Source organism: Telmatherina bonti (assembly GCF_933228915.1).
Source record: "Telmatherina bonti genome assembly, chromosome: 17".
Taxonomy (NCBI): domain Eukaryota; kingdom Metazoa; phylum Chordata; class Actinopteri; order Atheriniformes; family Telmatherinidae; genus Telmatherina; species Telmatherina bonti.
In genome coordinates, this window is record NC_136615.1 from 8597730 (window position 1) to 8621512 (window position 23783).

The 23783-nt window shown below is 46.2% G+C and overlaps 1 protein-coding gene across 1 annotated transcript in view; it reads right to left on the reverse strand.

Annotated features, from left to right (window-relative positions):
- The window catches only part of sez6l (seizure related 6 homolog (mouse)-like), a gene marked incomplete at both ends in the record, with an annotated part of 97552 nt that overhangs the window by 36110 nt on the left and 37659 nt on the right, over window positions 1-23783 (reverse strand). Inside the window, 2 exons of the mRNA XM_079256571.1 lie at window positions 1239-1378; window positions 4069-4524. Of these exons, the coding sequence (XP_079112697.1) occupies window positions 1239-1378; window positions 4069-4524 (596 nt within the window). The remainder of the gene's footprint in view (window positions 1-1238; window positions 1379-4068; window positions 4525-23783) is intronic.

Genomic DNA, 23783 nt, shown 5'->3' on the forward strand with positions numbered 1-23783 from the left:
TTTTGAAAGGTTCAGGAGAAGTTTCTGTCAAATCAAACTGAATGTTTTTATTATTTGCAGAGGTTGCAATTACTGTGGCATTTTCTGTGTCGGATGGTTTAATAAGTAAAGTCTGTTAAACTGACCCAACGCCTGTGATTATTCACTTCTCCTGACAGGATGGGAAGGATGGACGAATGTATACAAATAGTCAAAACAGACAGATGAACCCAGCTTTCTCCAAAAGGAGTGAAAGTTTCTCCTAATTGGTAAAACCTGGACAAAGCTGTTGTAGTTCTGTTCATTTGTCACATTCTCCTCTTGTCTCCTCCATCTAAACTTAAATCAACTCATCTAAACATAACAGAGCTCCAAGATTTGGGACCGACGTGGTTCAAAAGACCGGACATATGCAGGATCTTTTTATTGCTTCTGCTGCATTCAGCAAGTTCAATAATAAAAATTTCTCCATCATGTCTGGAGTGATATTCCACTCATCTGCAGTAGATGTTCACACAGGAACCTTTCTTCATCATCAATATTCTGGGAAGATGTTATAAGGTGTTTGTCAGAGCTATTTAATGTAAATTCCCTCTAAATGCTGAATTATGTGTTTGGAATTTAGCCAGCAGAATTCCCACAAACATAGAAAAAGAGTAAATTACTTGAATTCTTCAAGCCAGGAGAGATACAGCTGTGATGGGAGAGTACGATGCTCCATTGGCTTGGAAAGACTAACATATGAGACAAATATAAAGACTATAAACCTCTGGGATCCATCTTATATAAAGATATGGATTTTTAATGTCTTTGGCTATTTCTATTTTTTATTTTTAATATTTTACTGTGTTTGAGATGTTAGTATTTATGTAAAAAAGAAAATCCAATAAAAATATTTCTAAAAAGGGTTAGAAATGGTTGTATAGATGAACTAATTCAGATTTAATAATAATAATCCACAGTTAACTAACTTTTGCCTTTAAATCTCGCAGCTCCTTCACGTTTCAGAGAAACTAATTCACAGGCGTTCAACATCAACCAACACTTCAATTAATTCTTGAATCCACATCAGGGCAGATGTCCTGGTGTTTGTGTGGAAGACCAGTACCAACAGCTACCAGTAGGAGGCAGAGTTTTACCTGAGTTCCACATGGCGACAAGCATAAACACTGCAGCATCTTCCTCCAGGTGAAAGAGATGCTCAGCCTGATAACAGACTGCAAACAGAGGATGTGTGTGCTTGATTTGCTGATGTGTACCTGCAGCTCCACTCCGTAGCCAGTGTACACAGTCACAGTGTAGGTGCAGTGCAGGACGGTGCCGTCGGGCAGAGGGGGGTCGTCGGAGGAGTCTATGTACCCCTCTGGGTCGGAGAAATTCACCATGCAGCTGGACGCAGCTGAGGGCAGAGCAGAGAAGGTTGTTTAGCCTTGGCCTGTTTTGTTTTCTGTGCCCTGCCTTGTAATCCCTTTAATGTGAGCCTGAGTGGAAACTCGCTGGAAATCCCTGCTGCGTATAATTAATGATGGAAATTACGGGGATCTTAACTGCTACACAGCAGACGGGCACCGTCAGGACTCATGGAATAAATAATCACATTCTCATTTCCTGCAAGGTTCCTTGGAAGGTCTGTGACTTCGTTTCAGGCAAATCATGTACATCATTATGTACATAATTATTAGAGTGATTATTTTCATTCAAATCACATCACAGAATGAAAAAAATGCAATCGCATTAATGACAGCAGCTTGTCAATCACAAGGTGCTCCTGCTCTAATGCATGGTATGTGTCATTTTTACAGAAATGATAGGAATCTTCAAACAATGTAAAACAAGCAACACATTTCACCTGCTGCAGGATAAATCAGACTATTGCTGTGCAATCGTCGGTATTCACGATTCCTGATTTATTTTGCCACGATTCAATTATTAAATGATTATCAGTTTTTTCATACTCCATTCAGTGTCCATTATTTCAAGTAACCAAACACAATTATCTTCATTATCTGCTATTTGTGCTCAACTATAGATAAATAAAACACATTTTAAACATATATTTCATACTGTTTTTTATTTATTCAGGAGAAACTTCAGGGAAAACGTGTAGCAACAACAAGTTCCTCTGAACTAACAGAGCTGCTGTCACATGTTTATAGAGTTACTATTATATTTTATTTAGGTTTTAGACAACTATCATGAGGATTAAGTCTGGTCCAGGTCTCATGTCCATAAAAACCTAAATGTTCCCAAACGCTAGCCGTCAAACTCGTTGGGTAAATCCCAGGTTGTGTAACAGTAGCTGTCAGGGTCGCTGCCTGCTTTCTCTGGTACTGTTTGCCGCCTGGACACTTTAGGGCTTCCTTTAGCTCCCTGCCTCATTTTGCAGCTGCCTTTCTGTCAATAAATTATAGTTAAAAAAAATAATCAATTTTGAACATTTAGGAATCATAATTGAATTATTAAGTGTTACATTGAAATGACTTGATTAAATATTGAATCTTAAATCAGACTTATCTTTCATGTGTAGTTTACCATGAGAGAGTAGGGGTGGAAAAATGTTGAAAAAATAAATTATTATCTTTACTTTCTGAGGATTTTTCCCTGCATTTAATCTTTTACTCGGTAACAGAGAGGTTTCCAGTCTAGTGAAATAAAATACTTGGGTCAAAATGTACGATTTTCCTTATTTGGTGTGCCTCCCAACATGGCAGACTTCTCATCATTTTATTTCCAATATTTCAATCTAAAGAATGCTGCTTACTATGTGGACCAAATAAAACAAAAAGAAAAACAGATTTTAAGTTGTTTGCAAAGAGAGAGAACTCCCACCAGGATAGCCGGGGACCTCTACTGAGAAGGGAATTTAGAAAATGTTCACATTTTATTTTGGTTTGGGTTACTTACACACTGAGCTTGAATAAGGTGGACCAAACCACCTGAACAACATCACACAGTTACGACTGGTCTTTAGGACCTGCATTCCCTCATAGTACACAAGAAAGAAAAAGGAAAATTGGCTCATTGATTGGCCGGGACCAAAACTGGCACCAGTTAATGATGCTGACTGGTTTTACTTTGCTCTTCAAACCTGATGTGGTTTTGTCCTGCAGTAGAAGAGGCAGTAAGATATCTGTAATGTTGAACTATGACACAACCAACACCAGCATCTCTGGCCCACTGGATGGTCCATTGGTTTACACACAGTAAGAGAAAAGCCCTGGTTCTCAAGCAAACCAGAGTTCCCAAAACAAAACATACAAACTCTTGAAGCCAATTGTATGTAATGAGCACGAAGAGCCGCACCCATAGGGCAGATTTTAATCTTCAGAAAGGGCCGGACTTTATTCTGATGGGCACACCATGCGGCCAATCACATGCAAGAACAGACTAGCCTCGTACCATTGTGTGAAAGAATGAAGGAGGGCTGACTGGTTTACAGAGTTGGAAATACAGACCGGAAACCACATTTAAACACAGATATGTCTGTAAAACATGGACAAGTTTTTTAATGTTAAAACTTTGGTGTTGATTTATTTCATTTGTTCATTGTGGCTTTGTGTTCAACTGTTAATATATCGCTTTGATTAAATAAATAATTTTGTTTACATCTCTGAGGGACACAAAGTACTTTTCATTTCATTTAATTCATTTCAATAGCAATTGTGTTTTTTTCTGCAAAAATGCATAAAAAAAAGGCTTTCATGTAAAAAAAAAAAAACTACAGACTAAAATTGCTTACCACAGACAAAACATTCATAAGTGCTAAATTAGATTGAAATTGAAGCTCTGAAAAGTACAAAGTTAAGTCACCTGAGAGGCGAAAGAATCTCCACATCCCTCCAAATAAAACCCAGATTTCCATTATCCTGATTGTTTTGGGCCGTTTGTTTTATAACTTCAGGATAAAGTAATTTGTTGAGCATCACTGTGTCTTTATTTCATTTTAGGGCAGAAATGGGAGTAAAACCAGGAGGAATACCTACAGCAAGCAGCCACTGCTGTCTTATTAAAACATAAATGTTGTGATGAGAATCGTCCTTTATGTGCAGAAACTGTGAAAACAGCTTTTGTTTCCGTTGGACAGCCTACCTGATAACGGTATGTCGGTGTCTGTGTCCACGTCCGGCACGGTGCCCACCGTGGTGGTGTCAGCCTCTGGTTCAGGAGTGTGTGTCTGTGTGTGTGGAGGCTGAGCGTGTGTGCCTGTGGGAAGGGATGGAGTTGGATGGCTTCCTTGGCTCAACACTGCAGTTGGGGGTGGGGGCTTTACCCTCTTTGGTAATCCCCCGCTTTGATGCTCCAGGGGATGACTTCCAGGGAGGGAGCTGACACTGAGTCCTCTGCCCAGAAGAGGGAGCAGATTCTGGGGCAGAGCAGAAGGGAGGATGTCCCCTTTCTGGGACACCACCCGTCTTTTTTGGGCCAACACGGAGTGAAGCAAACCTCCTGGAACGGGGCTTCTGCCTTTTGTGCTGCCTTCCTTCGGGCTCCCTGGTGGCACCACTGGGGACTGGGTTGAAGGCGGGGCTGTGGGGACTTGTTTGTCTAGGAGGGATGGAAAAGAAAGGAAGAATTATTACAAGTGACAAGACAGGTGAGACAAAATATCTGCAAATGATGTGGAAGTCGGCTCAGGGTGGTTCTGTCGCTGCACTGCTGGTCTTATCGGGTTTGGGGTTATCTGGCCTGCACAGCCAAAGCCCAGTTGAGCTTACCTCCACTTTTCACACACAAAATACTGATCATGCACACATAAACACACACACAGCATAGTGAAGAGACAGCACACTTCAGCACGACAGAGCCGGGGGGGGGGGGTGGGGGGGGCGCGGGAGAAACAGAAAAAAAAAAAAAAAAAAAAGAAATGCACAGACAGGCAAACTGCTCTGCCATGCATGCTAAAATGCTATCTCCAGCAGCTTAGTTCAAAAACAGCACACAGCAGCATTTACACACATAAACCACGACTACACATCCACATGCAACCCCCCCCCCCCCCCCCCCCCCACCAGCTTCAAAACAACAGCAAGCAGCCATAGCTGCTCGTCCTGCTTTGTCTGCATTCAAGTGTCATTTCCAGCCCGCTCGAGCTGAACGACGAGGGACTGAAGGAGCGCCGCCGTTGTCTTTGTTTCCAAGAGAAGTCTGAGGGAAACCTCGCTGCACCGTCAGCAGCACAACCGCTTCCTTCACGCCTTTTTATCCCGAGATGGACCTTAAATAGCTCCTTTCTTTCATTTAAACTCTGGATTCACGTGCAAAGGGCTCAACGTAACACACCCATCATCAAGAAACTCATTTCAGCCATCACAGCTTGCAGTTATTTAGGCAGCAGCAGATGTTGACACACACACACACACACACACACACACACACTTCTAAAGACGCAGGAAACTTTTGATCTCCGTGCTTTTTTCCACTACAAATAATCTCATGATATCACAAAGTACATATCTTTATTTTTAGAGGAAATCACACAGACTTCAGGGTGTGTTGAACCTACATACGAGCAGTTTGGGGAAATAAGCAGAGCCTGATGAACATTTAGCAGGAATGATGGGATTCATGGCTCTTTGAACAGATCTGGATCTTGAAGAACTGTTCCTTTCAAAGAGCCATGAAAAAAACTGGCTTGTTCACTTTTATTTTTTTCTGTAACTCAGTGTAGCTTATTTTTAATCACCGGTGCAAATTATAAAGTAGGATCTAGATCAGTAGAATTCAATCTAATTATAGGAATTATTGTGAATTATTGTTGATGTTGCAACTTGTTTGTGAATGAATGCAATTAGAGGAATTATAATAATGTCAGAAAACATCATGTTAAATGTCTCACTGCATTTTACAGCATTTAAAAAACACTAAATAATGTGACTATTCTGTATTTTAATGAGATGAATGATGGTTTTGTTCAAATATATCAGCTCAAAAGTTCGTAAGAGTGCTGAGTGATTATTGCTCCAACCTCCAGAACGAATCCAGCATTTAAAGATTCTTCGTAAGTTCGTACGTAAGACGTCGGAGCAAATTAGAACAGGAGAAGTGTTGGTGATTGAGATCCATTCTTTGCTTCAGAGCAACGTTCACAATCATGTTTTACTATTTTATTATTTCAGCTTTTTTCTTGAAAATAATGTTGATAATAAAATTACACATTGTTACTTTTAATTCATTTAAAGTTGAGGACTGACGAGCCACGATGTTCAAGCAGCAGAGAGACTCAATGCAGAGGAACGCCTGCAGCCTCCTGCAGCCTCCTGCTGCCTCCTGTATCCTCCTGCTGCCTCCTGCAGCCTCCTGCTGCCTCCTGTATCCTCCTGCTGCCTCCTGCAGCCTCCTGCTGCCTCCTGCTGCCTCCTGTATCCTCCTGCTGCCTCCTGCAGCCTCCTGCTGCCTCCTGCAGCCTCCTGCTGCCTCCTGCAGCCTCCTGCTGCCTCCTGTATCCTCCTGCTGCCTCCTGCAGCCTCCTGCTGCCTCCTGCTGCCTCCTGCTGCCTCCTGTATCCTCCTGCTGCCTCCTGTATCCTCCTGCTGCCTCCTGCTGCCTCCTGCTGCCTCCTGTAGCCTCCTGCAGCCTCCTGCTGCCTCCTGCTGCCTCCTGTAGCCTCCTGCTGCCTCCTGTATCCTCCTGCAGCCTCCTGCTGCCTCCTGTAGCCTCCTGCAGCCTCCTGCTGCCTCCTGTAGCCTCCTGCTGCCTCCTGCTGCCTCCTGTATCCTCCTGCTGCCTCCTGCAGCCTCCTGCTGCCTCCTGTAGCCTCCTGCAGCCTCCTGTAGCCTCCTGCTGCCTCCTGTATCCTCCTGCTGCCTCCTGTAGCCTCCTGCTGCCTCCTGTAGCCTCCTGCAGCCTCCTGCTGCCTCCTGCTGCCTCCTGCAGCCTCCTGCTGCCTCCTGCTGCCTCCTGTAGCCTCCTGCAGCCTCCTGCTGCCTCCTGTGGCCTCCTGTAGCCTCCTGCTGCCTCCTGCTGCCTCCTGTAGCCTCCTGCAGCCTCCTGCTGCCTCCTGTAGCCTCCTGTAGCCTCCTGCTGCCTCCTGCTGCCTCCTGTAGCCTCCTGCAGCCTCCTGCTGCCTCCTGCTGCCTCCTGTAGCCTCCTGTAGCCTCCTGTAGCCTCCTGCAGCCTCCTGCTGCCTCCTGTAGCCTCCTGCTGCCTCCTGTAGCCTCCTGCTGCCTCCTGTAGCCTCCTGTAGCCTCCTGCTGCCTCCTGCAGCCTCCTGTATCCTCCTGCAGCCTCCTGTAGCCTCCTGCAGCCTCCTGCTGCCTCCTCCTGCCTCCTGTATCCTCCTGCTGCCTCCTGTAGCCTCCTGCTGCCTCCTGTAGCCTCCTGCTGCCTCCTGCAGCCTCCTGTATCCTCCTGCAGCCTCCTGTAGCCTCCTGCAGCCTCCTGCAGCCTCCTGCTGCCTCCTCCTGCCTCCTGTATCCTCCTGCTGCCTCCTGTAGCCTCCTGCTGCCTCCTGTAGCCTCCTGTAGCCTCCTGCAGCCTCCTGCTGCCTCCTCCTGCCTCCTGTATCCTCCTGCAGCCTCCTGTAGCCTCCTGCAGCCTCCTGCAGCCTCCTGCTGCCTCCTCCTGCCTCCTGCAGCCTCCTGCTGCCTCCTGCTGCCTCCTGTAGCCTCCTGTAGCCTCCTGCAGCCTCCTGCTGCCTCCTGTAGCCTCCTGCTGCCTCCTGTAGCCTCCTGCTGCCTCCTGTAGCCTCCTGTAGCCTCCTGCTGCCTCCTGCAGCCTCCTGTATCCTCCTGCTGCCTCCTGCAGCCTCCTGCAGCCTCCTGCTGCCTCCTCCTGCCTCCTGTATCCTCCTGCTGCCTCCTGTAGCCTCCTGCAGCCTCCTGCTGCCTCCTGCTGCCTCCTGTAGCCTCCTGTAGCCTCCTGCTGCCTCCTGTAGCCTCCTGTAGCCTCCTGCTGCCTCCTGCAGCCTCCTGTATCCTCCTGCTGCCTCCTGCTGCCTCCTGTAGCCTCCTGTAGCCTCCTGCTGCCTCCTGTAGCCTCCTGCTGCCTCCTGTAGCCTCCTGTAGCCTCCTGCTGCCTCCTGCAGCCTCCTGTATCCTCCTGCAGCCTCCTGTATCCTCCTGCTGCCTCCTGCTGCCTCCTGTAGCCTCCTGTAGCCTCCTGTAGCCTCCTGCTGCCTCCTGTAGCCTCCTGCTGCCTCCTGTAGCCTCCTGCTGGCTCCTGTAGCCTCCTGCTGCCTCCTGCAGCCTCCTGCAGCCTCCTGCTGCCTCCTCCTGCCTCCTGTATCCTCCTGCTGCCTCCTGCAGCCTCCTGCAGCCTCCTGCTGCCTCCTGTAGCCTCCTGCTGCCTCCTGCAGCCTCCTGCAGCCTCCTGCTGCCTCCTGCAGCCTCCTGCAGCCTCCTGTAGCCTCCTGCAGCCTCCTGCAGCCTCCTGCTGCCTCCTCCTGCCTCCTGTAGCCTCCTGCTGCCTCCTGCAGCCTCCTGCTGCCTCCTCCTGCCTCCTGTATCCTCCTGCTGCCTCCTGCAGCCTCCTGCTGCCTCCTGCTGCCTCCTGTATCCTCCTGCAGCCTCCTGCTGCCTCCTGTATCCTCCTGCTGCCTCCTGCAGCCTCCTGCTGCCTCTTGCTGCCTCCTGTATCCTCCTGCTGCCTCCTGCTGCCTCCTGCTGCCTCCTGCTGCCTCCTGTAGCCTCCTACAGCCTCCTGCTGCCTCCTGCTGCCTCCTGCAGCCTCCTGCTGCCTCCTGTATCCTCCTGCTGCCTCCTGCTGCCTCCTGTATCCTCCTGCTGCCTCCTGCTGCCTCCTGCAGCCTCCTGCTGCCTCCTGTATCCTCCTGCTGCCTCCTGCTGCCTCCTGTATCCTCCTGCTGCCTCCTGTAGCCTCCTACAGCCTCCTGCTGCCTCCTGCTGCCTCCTGTATCCTCCTGCTGCCTCCTGCTGCCTCCTGTATCCTCCTGCTGCCTCCTGTATCCTCCTGCTGCCTCCTGCTGCCTCCTGCTGCCTCCTGCAGCCTCCTGCAGCCTCCTGCAGCCTCCTGCTGCCTCCTGCAGCCTCCTGCTGCCTCCTGCTGCCTCCTGCAGCCTCCTGCTGCCTCCTGCTGCCTCCTGCAGGTGCATTTGAAAATCCCGACATCCCTCTAAATGTTTAGCTGAAAGTTATTTCCAGGTCACAGGCAGGAGGACGGAGGAGAGGCGAACGCAGGAGCTTCATGTCTTTGACAGCAGTTTTTCCCTCCTCCTCCTGTTTTGTTAGACTTCACTCTGTTCTTCTGTGTCTCATCAGTTTTCTGTGTCTCATTCCTTTTTCTTTTGCCAGCCAGGTTTTCACTTTGTTACCTGCTTGTTTCCTGACTTTTGGCTCCGTTTTGCTCCTCAGTTGGAAAAGCTTCCCTGCATGTGGAGTCTGAGCTGTTTGCTGTCAGTTTGAGCTGAAAAACTGATTCAGTTCCTTTGTTTCTGACGGAGTCACATAAACATGAAGGCCTGTGTTAAGTTTTAAAAAAAGAAAAAGAAATATTAGACCTTTTTTACTTCCCCAGCTCGCTCCCGCTCCGCCTGACTCCACCCAGACGGGCTGCGTACCACAGTTTGCAAGTTGAGCTGAATGATTTTGGTTTTGTTGGCTTTACAATGTTGACAGACTTTTCTAAAGCCATTGGTGTCTGACAATCCTTTGTCCCTAATTAGTCTCCAGTGTGAGCACATTTGCATTCGGCGTGCTTCTGCTTTGTTGTTGCTCTCTCATCCCAATTACCTTATTTATAGCAAGAGGGTCATCATCTGACTTTGAACCATCGGAACAATGATGTCTAATGAGAGGGACGCATAAATATACAAACAGGACAGGATGGAGAGGTTGAGAAGCAGATTCAAGACCAGCTTAAATCCGCTTCTAATATGGCCAGACTGGATTCAGAACGGACGGTGCACAGACGCCTCAGACGGTTTGTCCGCCAGAGATATAAAACAATGATTTAGTTACGGCTCAAAACTCAGCTTTAAATAAAAACCTTCTGCTGCGCGTCTGATAGAGCGGGTGGTGTTTATGGTCTTCTGAGATGAACCTTCACCTTCCTGACATCAGCTTGAGGTGGTCTCCATCATCTGGACCTCCTCTAAGCACAGCGTCTTATCGTCCTTACAGGTCCGTCCCACCACCGCAAGATCCCAGTTTCAGCATCTACAGTTTGCTGATGGAGTTGAATGCTGAGCTGAAGGCGACCGACAGTGTGGAGACCAATGGAGACCACACTGCCTCCAGACCAGTCCGGAAACTGGTATTGGTCAAGGCCGGATGGGATCTGTTGCAGCATCCCTGGTGTCCGGACCAAAGGCCAGCAGTGATTCAGCCCAGTAATGACAGGACGTTCTGGGAACAGGGACTGTGGGGACAGATTTCAGGGAGGGAAGATTAGCACATGGTTTCAGCACCCTCCCCGATACGCCACCCGGTCCTGGTGCTTCTGGTCCTGATGCTTCTGGTCCTGAAGCTTCTGGTCCTAGTGCTTCTGGTCCTGGTGCTTCTAGTCCTGGTGCTTCTGGTCCTGATGCTTCTGGTCCTAGTACTTCTGGTCCTGGTGCTTCTGGTCCTGAAGCTTCTGGTCCTAGTGCTTCTGGTCCTGGTGCTTCTAGTCCTGGTGCTTCTGGTCCTGATGCTTCTGGTCCTGGTGCTTCTGGTCCTGGTGCTTCTGGTCCTGGTGCTTCTGATCCTGGTGCTTCTGGTCCTGGTGCTTCTGGTCCTGGTGCTTCTGGTCCTGATGCTTCTGGTCCTGGTGCTTCTGGTCCTAGTACTTCTGGTCCTGGTGCTTCTGGTCCTGAAGCTTCTGGTCCTAGTGCTTCTGGTCCTGGTGCTTCTAGTCCTGGTGCTTCTGGTCCTGATGCTTCTGGTCCTGGTGCTTCTGGTCCTGATGCTTCTGGTCCTGGTGCTTCTGGTCCTGATGCTTCTGGTCCTGGTGCTTCTGGTCCTGATGCTTCTGGTCCTGGTGCTTCTGGTCCTGGTGCTTCTGGTCCTAGTACTTCTGGTCCTGGTGCTTCTGGTCCTGGTGCTTCTGGTCCTGGTGCTTCTGGTCCTGAAGCTTCTGGTCCTGATGCTTCTGGTCCTGGTGCTTCTGGTCCTGGTGCTTCTGGTCCTGATGCTTCTGGTCCTGATGCTTCTGGTCCTGATGCTTCTGGTCCTGGTGCTTCTGGTCCTGATGCTTCTGGTCCTCGTGCTTCTGGTCCTGATGCTTCTGGTCCTGGTGCTTCTGGTCCTGGTGCTTCTGGTCCTGGTGCTTCTGGTCCTGATGCTTCTGGTCCTGGTGCTTCTGGTCCTGGTGCTTCTGGTCCTAGTACTTCTGGTCCTGGTGCTTCTGGTCCTGGTGCTTCTGGTCCTGGTGCTTCTGGTCCTGAAGCTTCTGGTCCTGGTGCTTCTGGTCCTGGTGCTTCTGGTCCTGGTGCTTCTGGTCCTGAAGCTTCTGGTCCTGATGCTTCTGGTCCTGGTGCTTCTGGTCCTGGTGCTTCTGGTCCTGATGCTTCTGGTCCTGATGCTTCTGGTCCTGATGCTTCTGGTCCTGATGCTTCTGGTCCTGGTGCTTCTGGTCCTGATGCTTCTGGTCCTGGTGCTTCTGGTCCTGGTGCTTCTGGTCCTGGTGCTTCTGGTCCTGGTGCTTCTGGTCCTGATGCTTCTGGTCCTGGTGCTTCTGGTCCTGGTGCTTCTGGTCCTGGTGCTTCTGGTCCTGATGCTTCTGGTCCTGATGCTTCTGGTCCTGGTGCTTCTGGTCCTGATGCTTCTGGTCCTGATGCTTCTGGTCCTGGTGCTTCTGGTCCTGATGCTTCTGGTCCTGGTGCTTCTGGTCCTGGTGCTTCTGGTCCTGGTGCTTCTGGTCCTGATGCTTCTGGTCCTGGTGCTTCTGGTCCTGGTGCTTCTGGTCCTGGTGCTTCTGGTCCTGGTGCTTCTGGTCCTGATGCTTCTGGTCCTGGTGCTTCTGGTCCTGGTGCTTCTGGTCCTGATGCTTCTGGTCCTGGTGCTTCTGGTCCTGGTGCTTCTGGTCCTGATGCTTCTGGTCCTGATGCTTCTGGTCCTGGTGCTTCTGGTCCTGGTGCTTCTGGTCCTGATGCTTCTGGTCCTGGTGCTTCTGGTCCTGATGCTTCTGGTCCTGATGCTTCTGGTCCTGGTGCTTCTGGTCCTGATGCTTCTGGTCCTGATGCTTCTGGTCCTGATGCTTCTGGTCCTGGTGCTTCTGGTCCTGATGCTTCTGGTCCTGATGCTTCTGGTCCTGGTGCTTCTGGTCCTGGTGCTTCTGGTCCTAGTGCTTCTGGTCCTGGTGCTTCTGGTCCTGGTGCTTCTGGTCCTGGTGCTTCTGGTCCTGATGCTTCTGGTCCTGGTGCTTCTGGTCCTGGTGCTTCTGGTCCTGGTGCTTCTGGTCCTGGTGCTTCTGGTCCTGATGCTTCTGGTCCTGATGCTTCTGGTCCTGATGCTTCTGGTCCTGGTGCTTCTGGTCCTGATGCTTCTGGTCCTGGTGCTTCTGGTCCTGGTGCTTCTGGTCCTGGTGCTTCTGGTCCTGATGCTTCTGGTCCTGGTGCTTCTGGTCCTGGTGCTTCTGGTCCTGGTGCTTCTGGTCCTGATGCTTCTGGTCCTGGTGCTTCTGGTCCTGGTGCTTCTGGTCCTGATGCTTCTGGTCCTGGTTGTTTGTAGCTGCAGAAGCAAACAGCTTGGTAGCATTTCTCTGTTTGTCAACTTCCGAGGCAAATGGAACCAAAATGAAGCAAGTGCACAAAGTCGGGCTAAAGGCGGGTTCAGGGAAAACTGAAAAACCAAAACAAGGACACAGTCCAGAGGAGAAAAGGAAATAAAAGCTACATCAACACCACAAATCAGGAGCTTCAACCTCTTATATCCTGTAACAGAAATCATTTTCACTGATAAATCAATACGTATTGATGATGACTTGTAAAGTCAACGGTTTTCCTCTTGAATTTCAAAGCAGAGCTTTGCTGAGCATATTGTAAAATCCATTTTCTGGCGTGTACCAGAGGAATGTGCCGCCGCTCCCGAGCCGAGCTGCTACCTGAGTAATGAGGTTCAGTCGTCAGATGAATAATTAAACTCCAGATGTTGAGAAGTTCATTAAAGCACAGACTGTGTTCCAGGTTTCAAAGATTAATGTGCAGCGTTAGCTGTAGGTAGGAGACAACCGACGGCGAACTTTTAGGTTTGCTTGACGGAAATGAGCTGTGACGTGTGTTGTTATGACAGGTAGAGTATGATGGCGGCATTCGGCTTTTTAACCAGCTTGTCAGCCGGCGCTTGTCCCATACGGCCAGATCGCAGAGATTAAAACAAAGACATCTTCATTTGTCAGGTTCTTTAGGATCTTCTGACTTTATTCCAACAGTTTCCAAGAGCTCGAAGATTTCAGTGGTCCACAGCTTCAACCAGACAAAAGGAAAGAAGCCGTAAAATCAGCTGCTGCTTGTTTTCCAGCAGGTTTATGAGGCTGCAGAATGCAGACACCTCGCAGGAAAGCTGGGACAGAGAAGTCAACACAGTCAAGGAGAAATTAGAGTACCGATGCAGGATAACTCAGCAGCGGTCTGAACGCTGAGCAGCAAAGGTCAGAGCTCCACTGAGCAGGTAAGCGCTTTAGGTGGAAGCGATGCCACAGCCGGAGCTGGAAAGCGACTAAACGCTGGCAGAACCTGAACTTAAATGCTGAGGAAGAGGCTCAGAGCAGATCAGGTGCATTCCCTCCAACTTCTTCGCATCATTCTGCACAACATTAATCCGTTCTTTCATCTCGCTGCTCCTCTGCCAGCACAGGTTCTGCAAATTGTGCCCACCAGGGAGGGCTCATTTTCATGATTCAGGAAAAACATTTAGCTAGCTAGTAGTCGGTTCACACGAGCCGCTGAAGCACGTCTATTTTTATCACAACATCGGGGGAAAGATAAGCTTTTCTTGCCTTAAATATTCACTCTGCTAAAGTCTCTTCGAATATATTTGGATTAATAAAAGGAGTACTTATGTGACTGTGTTACTGCTGAAGATTAAATGAAGATGGCACATAGCCAGGTTCACTAAAAAAGAAGAAAAAAAAACACTTTCATGAATATCTGTTTAGATGCAGCTTCAGATTTACACCTTTATCAAAGCCTGGTACAATATTTTAATGGTCCAAAGAGACCATTTTGGCCCAGTTTGGCCATCTCACACTCCATCAGTCAGGGGTCCTCAGGTTTTAAAAGGACTCTTGTGTTTTTTTTATCATAGTTATTATTTGCGCTTTTTGTATTTTGGAAACATTTAAACAAAGTTAATCAGTAACTAAAGGTAAAAAACTGAAGCTGTTTGCTAAAGAAACTTCTCTGTAGCGCGTCATATTACTAGATTTTGTGTCTCTAAAGTTCATTATAAATGTAAGCAACTTTTTTTTTTTTTATCTGATTGCATGTAGGTCTGGATGTGATCTGCAGGTGCACACATGACAGGTAAGTGTTCCATCACCAGGCAGTAGGCGGTAAGAGCGCTTCTCTCTGCCAGAGCCTTGATGTCTGCTGTTTCAAAGGCACATAGGATAAGTTGAGTGGGGACTCCCAGGGGTGCAGTGGTACCTGGGTGACCTCTCCATCACAGCAAAGAGATGAAAAGCTGGTTCCTGTCTGAAGATTAGTAGAAAATAGGAGCAAGTACTGTAGATTACAGCAACTGGAGCCGCTATGTCTATTTTAGGACATCAATGGGGTATCGAGACACATCTATTGATTTTCATAAGTTCCAATCTGCCCAATCTGTGGTGACAGCCACAACAAAAACCAGTTTTACTGCTTTGCAGTCTAGACAGGTACTTTTCAGGACACACTGATGGGAGGAACTCTAAAACAGGAGGAGCGTGTAGCTTCTAATGCTTTGTATTTTAAACTTATGAGACAAATGCTTTGTCTTTTATTTATTTTGAGCAAATGTTTGCAAACAAACAAAAACCCCATAAACTGTGTCCCATTTCCTGCATGGAGCAGGTTTTCTCTCTTGATGAGCCAACTTTGCTCTGATTGGTCAGAAAAACAAAAGATTGGTAAGAACACCCGATCTTTCTAATCTTTGCTTAAAATATAACTTTCTGAATATATAACCAATGCCATTATGCAGTTTTACTTAGCAGGTGACCCATAAACAACCTCCGTACCACAGCTGTACAACAGTTCAAGGCTTCTTTTGTTTCATTCTGGTTCATAATGCTCTGAAACTTCTCAGCAGGTGACAGATGAGGATCGCAGGCAGGTCTGACTTAGTAATGCTGTTCTATTACATGGTCTGTGTTGCAGGAATAATAAGAGCTCCCCTACAAAAGACTAGTTAGTAGCAATTATAGCAATCATACACAGATGTTCACTTAGGACACGTCCACATCAGCCTTTTTGATTCGAATCCAAGTCCGTTTGCTTGGAAAGTCTGCTTCGTTTGGGGAAATGTCAACGCACCAAACAAATTCTGATTTGGACCAAAGAAGCACAAGTACCTTCTGGCATTTGGCAAAGCATTGCATTGTGGGTAAATACACAGCGATGGTGTTAAGGGTCCTCTGCCTCGTCTGGTGTTCATGCTGCTTCCATTGTTGCAGTGGATTTCTCCAGGATATTTGCATAAGACACAATAAAAACCCAAAACAGCCATAGTTTGGTCTCCATGTTTAGCTTGCAGGTGAGGGAAACAGAGTTTTCTTCTTCACGTGGGTCTTGTCCTCTCTTTTGATAAATCCTAGTGCCGTGGTTTGGCTCGTTTGACCAAAGTGCAACAAGAACACGATCTCGGTCTGAATGAATACACCCCCTACAATCGGACCGGGTCTAGAGCACTATCCAGATGTGAATGCACCCTTAAAGAGCACCGCCACCACTGTGACACAGTTTAAAACTCTGCTGGGATGGTGACCACCTAGCTGTGCTGTAGAATTACAGATAATTTGGTTGTTGGGGTCTCTTTTGGGTTGTTGCCTTTGTTGGGTCTTTGTCTGTGGTTACAGAGCTTTGATTCCTCTTTGTTTATTTTAGCTTATTGTTTCCTTTTGTTTAGATCACTTTGTAAATAAATCACATTTGAACCAAACCAAGAATAGTTTGTAGGGGCCATAAATGTAGTTTATGTTGGGAATTATCACTGGTGGATGGTTGATGTTATATTGTTGTCATGGTGATATGAATTGAGGTCACGTGGATGTGGATCGGTATGGGCTGAGGAGTTAAAAGCATCTGTCAGCCAGTCACTCGCGGTTTTGCTAGAGAGGAGGGCTGGGAAGCTGTCATTTTTGTTGACCGCTCTAGACACACATTTGACGTTGCACACTGTGACATATTATGCTGGTGAAATAACATCATACCCGATCATCAGGCAGTATTTGTAACAGTTTCAATAAATAAATCCACGATATCTGCGACCTATGTGCGTCATTTATGGGAACCACCAACAGCGCGTCAAACAAATAGACCGGACCCAGTCGTCGCCTCAGTAGCAACTGTGGAAGTCGCTACATAGTGAATGATGCCATGTTTTTTTCTCATTAACCCCACAGAGGTTGTAACATGGACGAGTAAAGTTAAATACAGCTAATACGGTTGTTAGTGATGGAGCAGGTAACGTCACATGACGGTGTCCTGGGTGAAAAAGTTGTGACCTGGTTTCTCAGCACCAGGATGCTGCTGGACAGTAATGGCTCCAAAATGTACATTATACATGTCAGTGTGCAATCAAAACTGCCTGGAGTGCAGAGTTTGTGTCTTTTAGCCCTAAATGAGCTTCTAAATATTTATTTTAAGAATTAAAAAAGTCTAAAAGTCTTATTTTAGGTCAATTTTTGTCATTCAATCAAAACTGACGACATCCAGAGGGTCTTAAGATGAACATTTTCTTTTTGTCTGTTATTCGTTAAGGCCCATTTATGTTCCTTATGTACGTAAATCGGGACATCCATCCATAAAGTGTCATCACAAGTTGTCACTCTCACACTTCCATGTGTCTTTTATGTTGCTGTTGTTGCTCCGTCAGTTCATTCAGTGCTGAGATGCGCTACGATAAAAACCGTCCAAAAACACCAGAAGTAGAATTTTCTCTGCATCTTCTTCGGGTGCTTTATATTTGGTGTTTTTAGATGTTCCTCCTCTTCTTCTCTGGTTTGTTCCTTTCTATGTTTAGCATGTCAGCTAAACAACTCAACACTGCCCCCACGATTTACGGCGGTATTGCTTCGTTTTCTGCGTTAAGTGACCGATAGCCAAGCTCCTTGAAAACTGACCAAATCAACAAACTAAACTGTTAATATGCCCGCATATCCGTCTCCTGCATCAAACATAAATCAGACTTTACTTGATTAAATAACATGTTTTTCTAGTTTTTATTATTTTGAAAAGAAAACTGTGTTGCTGGCACGAATTGCTTGTTGGCAACGTTGAATGAATGAACTTTAATTGGTCTGAAAATGATGTCTGAAATAGTTGAAGGGTGTTTTTATCAGATGCTTAACTCGCAGGTGAGGGAAACAGAGTTTTCTTCTTCAAGCGGGTCTTGTCCTCTCATTTGCTAAATACCAGTGCTGCGCCACCTTTGGATGGAATGGGGATATATTAATTTAATGGTTTGGCTCGCTTGGCCAAAGTGTAGAGTGAACAGGATCTCCGTCCGCATGGTTATACCCCCCTACAGCTGAGCCATGTCTCCAACGGACCGAGTCTAGCAGACCCTCCTGATGGGATTGCACCCTTAAAGCACCTCCATCATAGATGCTCCAATGAAGCTGGATAAGTGCTCTTCTTTCTGGTCTGGAGGGTGAATAATCGATGATTTTTACCTCTCATCAGTCTGAACGCCAGTGTAAGGAAGGCAGCTGTGCTTCTGGACAGCCTTTATCCTCATTATTACGCATCTCTTACTGAAAATGTCATCTAAATAAACTGGTATGTACTGGTATATACTAACTTCACACTTTTAAATGGCACTTGTATGATTTACAGTAACCGTACCTTGATGGGTTTTCTTTGGATCGTGCAGATGCTCCTGCCGACAAACCTACTTGCACACACTTCCCTGCAGGTCTTCCTGTTTCACCCAAAATGCCAATCTTGTACGACACAACATGTTACAAAGATCATGAAGTGCATGACTTATTGAAACACCAGTGGAGAAGCTATTGCATAGACCAGTGGTTCCCAGCCAGTTTTCCCCCCAGGATCCCCTTCATGCAATTCCAAAAAGTTGTGGATCCCCCTGCTCCTCTTCAAATTATGCTTTATGGCTGATGCCTTTCCTTTCATAAAAACTTACAGCCATTACCAACAATCTAGCCTACTTTTTCCTTTCAGAACAAGGACAGATAATGTTTGTCAGACATGTTTTATTAATGAAATAGTGAAGTAAAAATCAAGGTTACCAGGACAGACAGCTACATGCAGCAACTTCACCAGTTCACCTACCTCACTAAACCACACTCTACATGCACCAAAGCTGGGTTTATGTACATTTATTTATTTAAAAGATCCCATATTATGCTAATTTACTTTCTAAAGGTTTCAAACAGGGATATTTGTCCTCACTGCCTGTTTCAGGCCCAAAATGAGAAAATTCTGTCACATTCGCACATATCACACTCGCTTAGGCACTTTAGAACGAATGTCTGTTTAAACAGGTAAGTCTGAGATCTTTGCGTTTGTGGACTCACAAAGGGACATAACCATTCCGCCCAGTACGCAGTACCAGAATGGACTGGCTGAAATGCAGGACTAAGCCTGACTTTGGGTTTATACACATAGAAAACAATGTTAAATGACCTCTGACATCCAGATGAAACTGTATAATTTGTGAACATGACCTTAAAGTAAAACCAATCTGGCTCTGAACAGTCATGGACCCCCTGTGGCCTTAGGGTGACCCCCTCAGGGGTCCACAGACCGCAGGTTGGGAACCTCTAGGATAGTTTTGCTGCGCATCTCGATCTTGAAAGCAGCAGCCTCTGTCAGTGGCTGACAGTTTGGGTATCATAAAAGGTTGAGACGTGGAGGCGAGGGTTGCACAAAGCCAGTCTGCAGGGAGAATGACAGAATGTAAATGAGATCAAAAGAGCATAGATGGCGAAATGGCTCAGAAACAATGTGCATGAATACTGGAGCAGGGCAGTGTTATCAGGAATAAGAAGACGTTTATGAAATACAAAAGATAACCAATACCAGCCGGTAACATCTTCATAGAATCAGGTTGTCTGTTACAATATGTCACTGTTAAATTTACAGCTTTTTCCCAACCTTTAAGTTGGTAAAAAAAAATCTATTTATTCAAGTTCAAGTCTTAAATCTGACTGAGTGTCCGAGTTTTAGCATTAAAGAAAGATTTTTCAGGTTGTTTGTGTCATTAAGTCCTAACAAGCCCTTCTAACCAGCTGACATGAACTGATTCCTCTTGTACGTTGCTCAGTCATGTTTTCTGCTCATCCAAAACATAAAGATTCAGCTCTGATTGTGAGGTTCCTTTAACCAGTCACAACTTTCATGTTTCATGTGTAACAAGGTTTAATTTCAAACAACGTCCTCAGAAACTCTGACAAGCAGAGAAAGGCAGCGTGTTTTTATGTAATTCTGCTGTGAAAAGAAAGAAAAATATGGCGAGAGATGATGTGGGCGGTGAGATGTGTCTGATGTTCAGCAGTGTTCAGTTTTATTTCCATCACAGCACAGTCTTAGTCAGGAGCAACATGTAAAATTAGGCTTCAAACAACATTCACACCAGCTCGCCACAGTTTATCCTCTGACAGCAGCCATGTGGCCAATCCAACAGAGCCGGCCAACATTTCAGAAACGGTTCACGTATTCCAAACAGACAGATTGTTAGGCTTTCAAAGAGTTGATTAAACACTGCAGATCACTTCAGACAGAATCTAAAAGGCACAACTGGGACACGATTTAGAATTGAGTTTCAACATTTCTGCTGAGATGAATGTTATTTCTGAGTGATCATGAAACCTGTTTTCCACAGAAATACCTCATATAAACACAACCTCTTTCAATAATTTAATAAAATCACAAGAGAGAAATGAAAGCTCAGAGGTGACCTTGTGATGTAGGGCTCAGAAATCGCTTTACCACACCAAATCCCTGCTGTAGAAGAGGGTTTTAAACATGGGGTCATAAGAAGACATGCAAGATGTTGATGTCATTTTACTGGCATCTGCTGTTTTCTTACGTTTCTGATAAATGAGTGGATGTCCCAGCAAGTTCAGCCCATCGTCAGACCGTGTGAAGCTCAGAGAAACTGATAAAACTAAGGAGCTACATCTCAAATGGGATTGCAGAATGTGGGGGGCCTATTTGGTGGGGTGCACATTTAGGAGGCGTTTCGAAGAAAAAGTGCAACAGAGGTCACCAGAAATCTTTGGCAGCCAGCAGGGCCAGATTTAAAGTGCACAGGCCCCTGGGCCAGGTGTGTTCCAGGGACCCCCTTCCCCACCGCAACATTGTGAAAATAGTTAAAGTGGAACTATTATGTGCATTTCAGGCTAATTTATTTTTATTTCTGAGACCAGAAGGGCTGGGATTGATGGAGTTATTGTCACAAATGGCTTTATTTACTTGAGACCGACCCTCTCCGTAGGCTGTCAGATCAGCCTGTGGGCAAAACGAGTGGATTGAGACTCTTCCGCATTAAGCCCCGCCTCCCGCCACTGCACTACATCGGGAGCGCGCACAGCACCTGCTTTCACCGTCATTGTAACATCTCATAAACAGAAGGATTAGGCTGATATGAACTCAATAAAAAAACAAACTACAATGTCAACACATAGCATCCAGCCCTACATGTTGGAACCTGAATCAGAGCCTGAAAACGAAGTGGAAAACAGCAACCCACAGCAACGAATGCAGCAGGATGTCTCTCTTTGGTAAACTCACCAGCCATCGTTGGAAATAACTTTATCCCATGTTTTCCACCCGCCTGATGTATTTGTACATGCCCTTGTTAACCAGTAGAAGGTAACCAATCACCGAACCTTATCCCCCGGGACGTCACAAGGATTTCCAAGTAGGAAAAACTCTCTAAAACGACGCCTTTTTTTCGTCGCCATGGAAAACGAACAGAGAGCGTGCTGGAACTCAAACTCAAACTCAAACATGCGTTTAGGTGATAAAAAAAACTGTCGTTCACATGTCTGATGAGGATTCAACACTGTAACACTGTAGAAAGCTCAGAAAACTCCAAATACCATCATAGGAACCCTTTAATGATACACTGTGAAACGACATTTCTAACATCTCTCAGCCAGTGGTACCAATAGCAACAAACCAAGTGGGCTTGGACCCTGGGTCTGTGCTCACAATATCCACTGGATAATCTGGCCATGGCAGCCGGTGAGTTAAATGTTAAAGCTCACGACGGTAACATGAAATGAACAAGGATGGTTTGTTTGAAAGGAGAAAGCATCTCGTCAGCAAGCACCATGGCAGCACAGGTTAGGTTTGCAGAGTTACAACTGAACAATTGGTCCTTTTCCATAAGTATCAACTCGTCTCAACTTAACTCGCTTCGACTCGGTTTGTAGGGTTTTCCACTCGTCTTTTTTTCACTCATTTACCGGTACTTTTTTTGTAACTCCTCAGCCCAGGTTCTAAGCAAGCTGAGTCGGGTTGTGTGTGACGTCACCAGACTGCATGCCGCTATTGGTCAGGGGCGTGGCCAATCAGGGATCAGGGTCAGGGAGCGATATCGCTGGAGGAGCGACTCCAACTCTCAAGTTGTTTTACATTAAGAGTTCCGCGGTCCAACTCTGAGGTGGAGACATTTCTTTGCTTGGTTGCTGAGGAAAGGATACAGAGGGAACCAGATGGAGCAACACCAAATGAAAAAATCTATCAAGAGCTTTCAGACTCAATGGCTACGGCGAGCAACGGAGTTTTCAGCAGCATCGACAGAGGCTGAAAAAGCTCAGAAGTGACTATCGGCGGGTCAAGGACCACAATGGTCGGAGTGGATCAAACAGACGAGACTCAAAGCGGTTCCAACAAATGGATAAGATTTATGGTCAGTGATCGCCGAGCCGCAGACCAAGTAGCAGATTGCCTCTAGGTCCTGTGTTGTTATAGTTTGTCGTGCACAACACTGATGTCACAGTGATTTCACACACACCCACACCCATTTTAGACCTGGTACTAAACTGTAATGGAAAAGAAACAGAACCAAGCTAAGACGAGTTGAGGCAGGTGTGAAGTTTAGATAAGCTGATACTAATGGAAAAGAGGCAAATGTCCTGCAGACAGACCAGACCAAAGATCTTTAGTCGGAATGTACACCCAGAGACAGTATGTCCGCACAAACACCTCATACCAACTGTCAAGCACGGTGGTGGAGAGATGATGATCTGGGCTTGTTTTGCAGACACAGGAGCTGGACACCTTGCAGTCAATGAGTGGACCATGGACTCCTCCAGAGACAAAGCTTGAGTCCTACTTTCTGGCAACTTGAACATGGCTGAAACTAGCTCGTGTGTCAGTATAAAGATCCTAAAGAAGAATCACGAACCTTTTATTGTTATTACGTATACAGCCTATATGAACAAATCTGTTTGGTAGTTCTCTGTTAAAAATAATGTGTAAAAAATACAATTAACTAACAATTAACAATTAATATTAACTGTATTGGTATCAGCTCAGTACCAAGCCTGTGTACTCGTACTAATTAGGTAGTAAGGTATTATTAAAAATGTACCGATACCACACCAGTCAAGCCAGCGCAGATGTGTTTGATGACGTGCTTCGGACGTGTTTTAAAAGAAATAAATGCCTTAAATATTTAAATGTGACATTTCTCGTTACAATAAAAGCTAGATCTTTGTTTCAAAACCACACATTTATAATTGTATTTAGTTAAAATGTGCCAAATCAGAATAAAACATGTTGAAATTGTTAGATCTGTAATGTTATTATATTTGTATTGGTGAGGTAACTTCAGAAAGGATGGGTCATTTATTACAACCTCATGAAATCTTACACAGTTATAACAGCAATAATAACCATAGTCACAATAATGTTCACATAAACACATCTGGTATCGGTAAATATTCACATTTCAGATATCGGTATCGGATCAGAACTCCCAAAAGCAAATCGATGCATCCCTACACTAAACATACACAACTAGAAAACAAAATGCATTTTCAACACACTACAGATCACAAGTGTGTGTAGTTATTATTTGATGCAGCAGAGAAACAAGAGAATGACTGAAAAAGAAAAGACTGAAGATGTTGACATGGTCCAGTCAAAGTCCAGGGCTCAGTTTGGTTGAAATGTTCTGGTGGGATCCTCAGAGAGCTTCGCAGAAAGAAAGGAGACTTGTGGTGCTGCTGCTTTGACTTCCATCAAATCAAATCAAATTTCCTCCATAAAGCATGTTTCAGACTAAAAAGCAGCACAAAAATAAAAACAGACAAGGCTTCACATATGTAACCTAACCGTATCGATATCTGATAGGCCCAGTAAACACTGGGAGATACCCCACTCATCCCCACAGAGGCCACAAACAGGAGCCCCACGGTTGGGGCAGTAACTGCAGCAGGGAGCAACAAGCATAGCTCCCAGCATGCTGGTTCCCCACCAGGAAACCAGTCAGATTTAAACTAAAAACAATCCTAAAAATCAAATTGATCTAAAAAAAGGGAGTGAATTAAACATGACTATGCAGGGAATCATCTGAAGGTGTCTGATGCTGTTTGTAATCAGATGGATGTCTGAAGTCATGGATATTAGATGACATGTCCAAGTGCAAACCCAGACCTGGTTCTGCTCGTCGGTGACCTTAAACGGCCCGACGGAGAGTCTCTGCCTGCAGTTCACTTATTAGCAACGCTACGCGACGGGGGAGCACCTC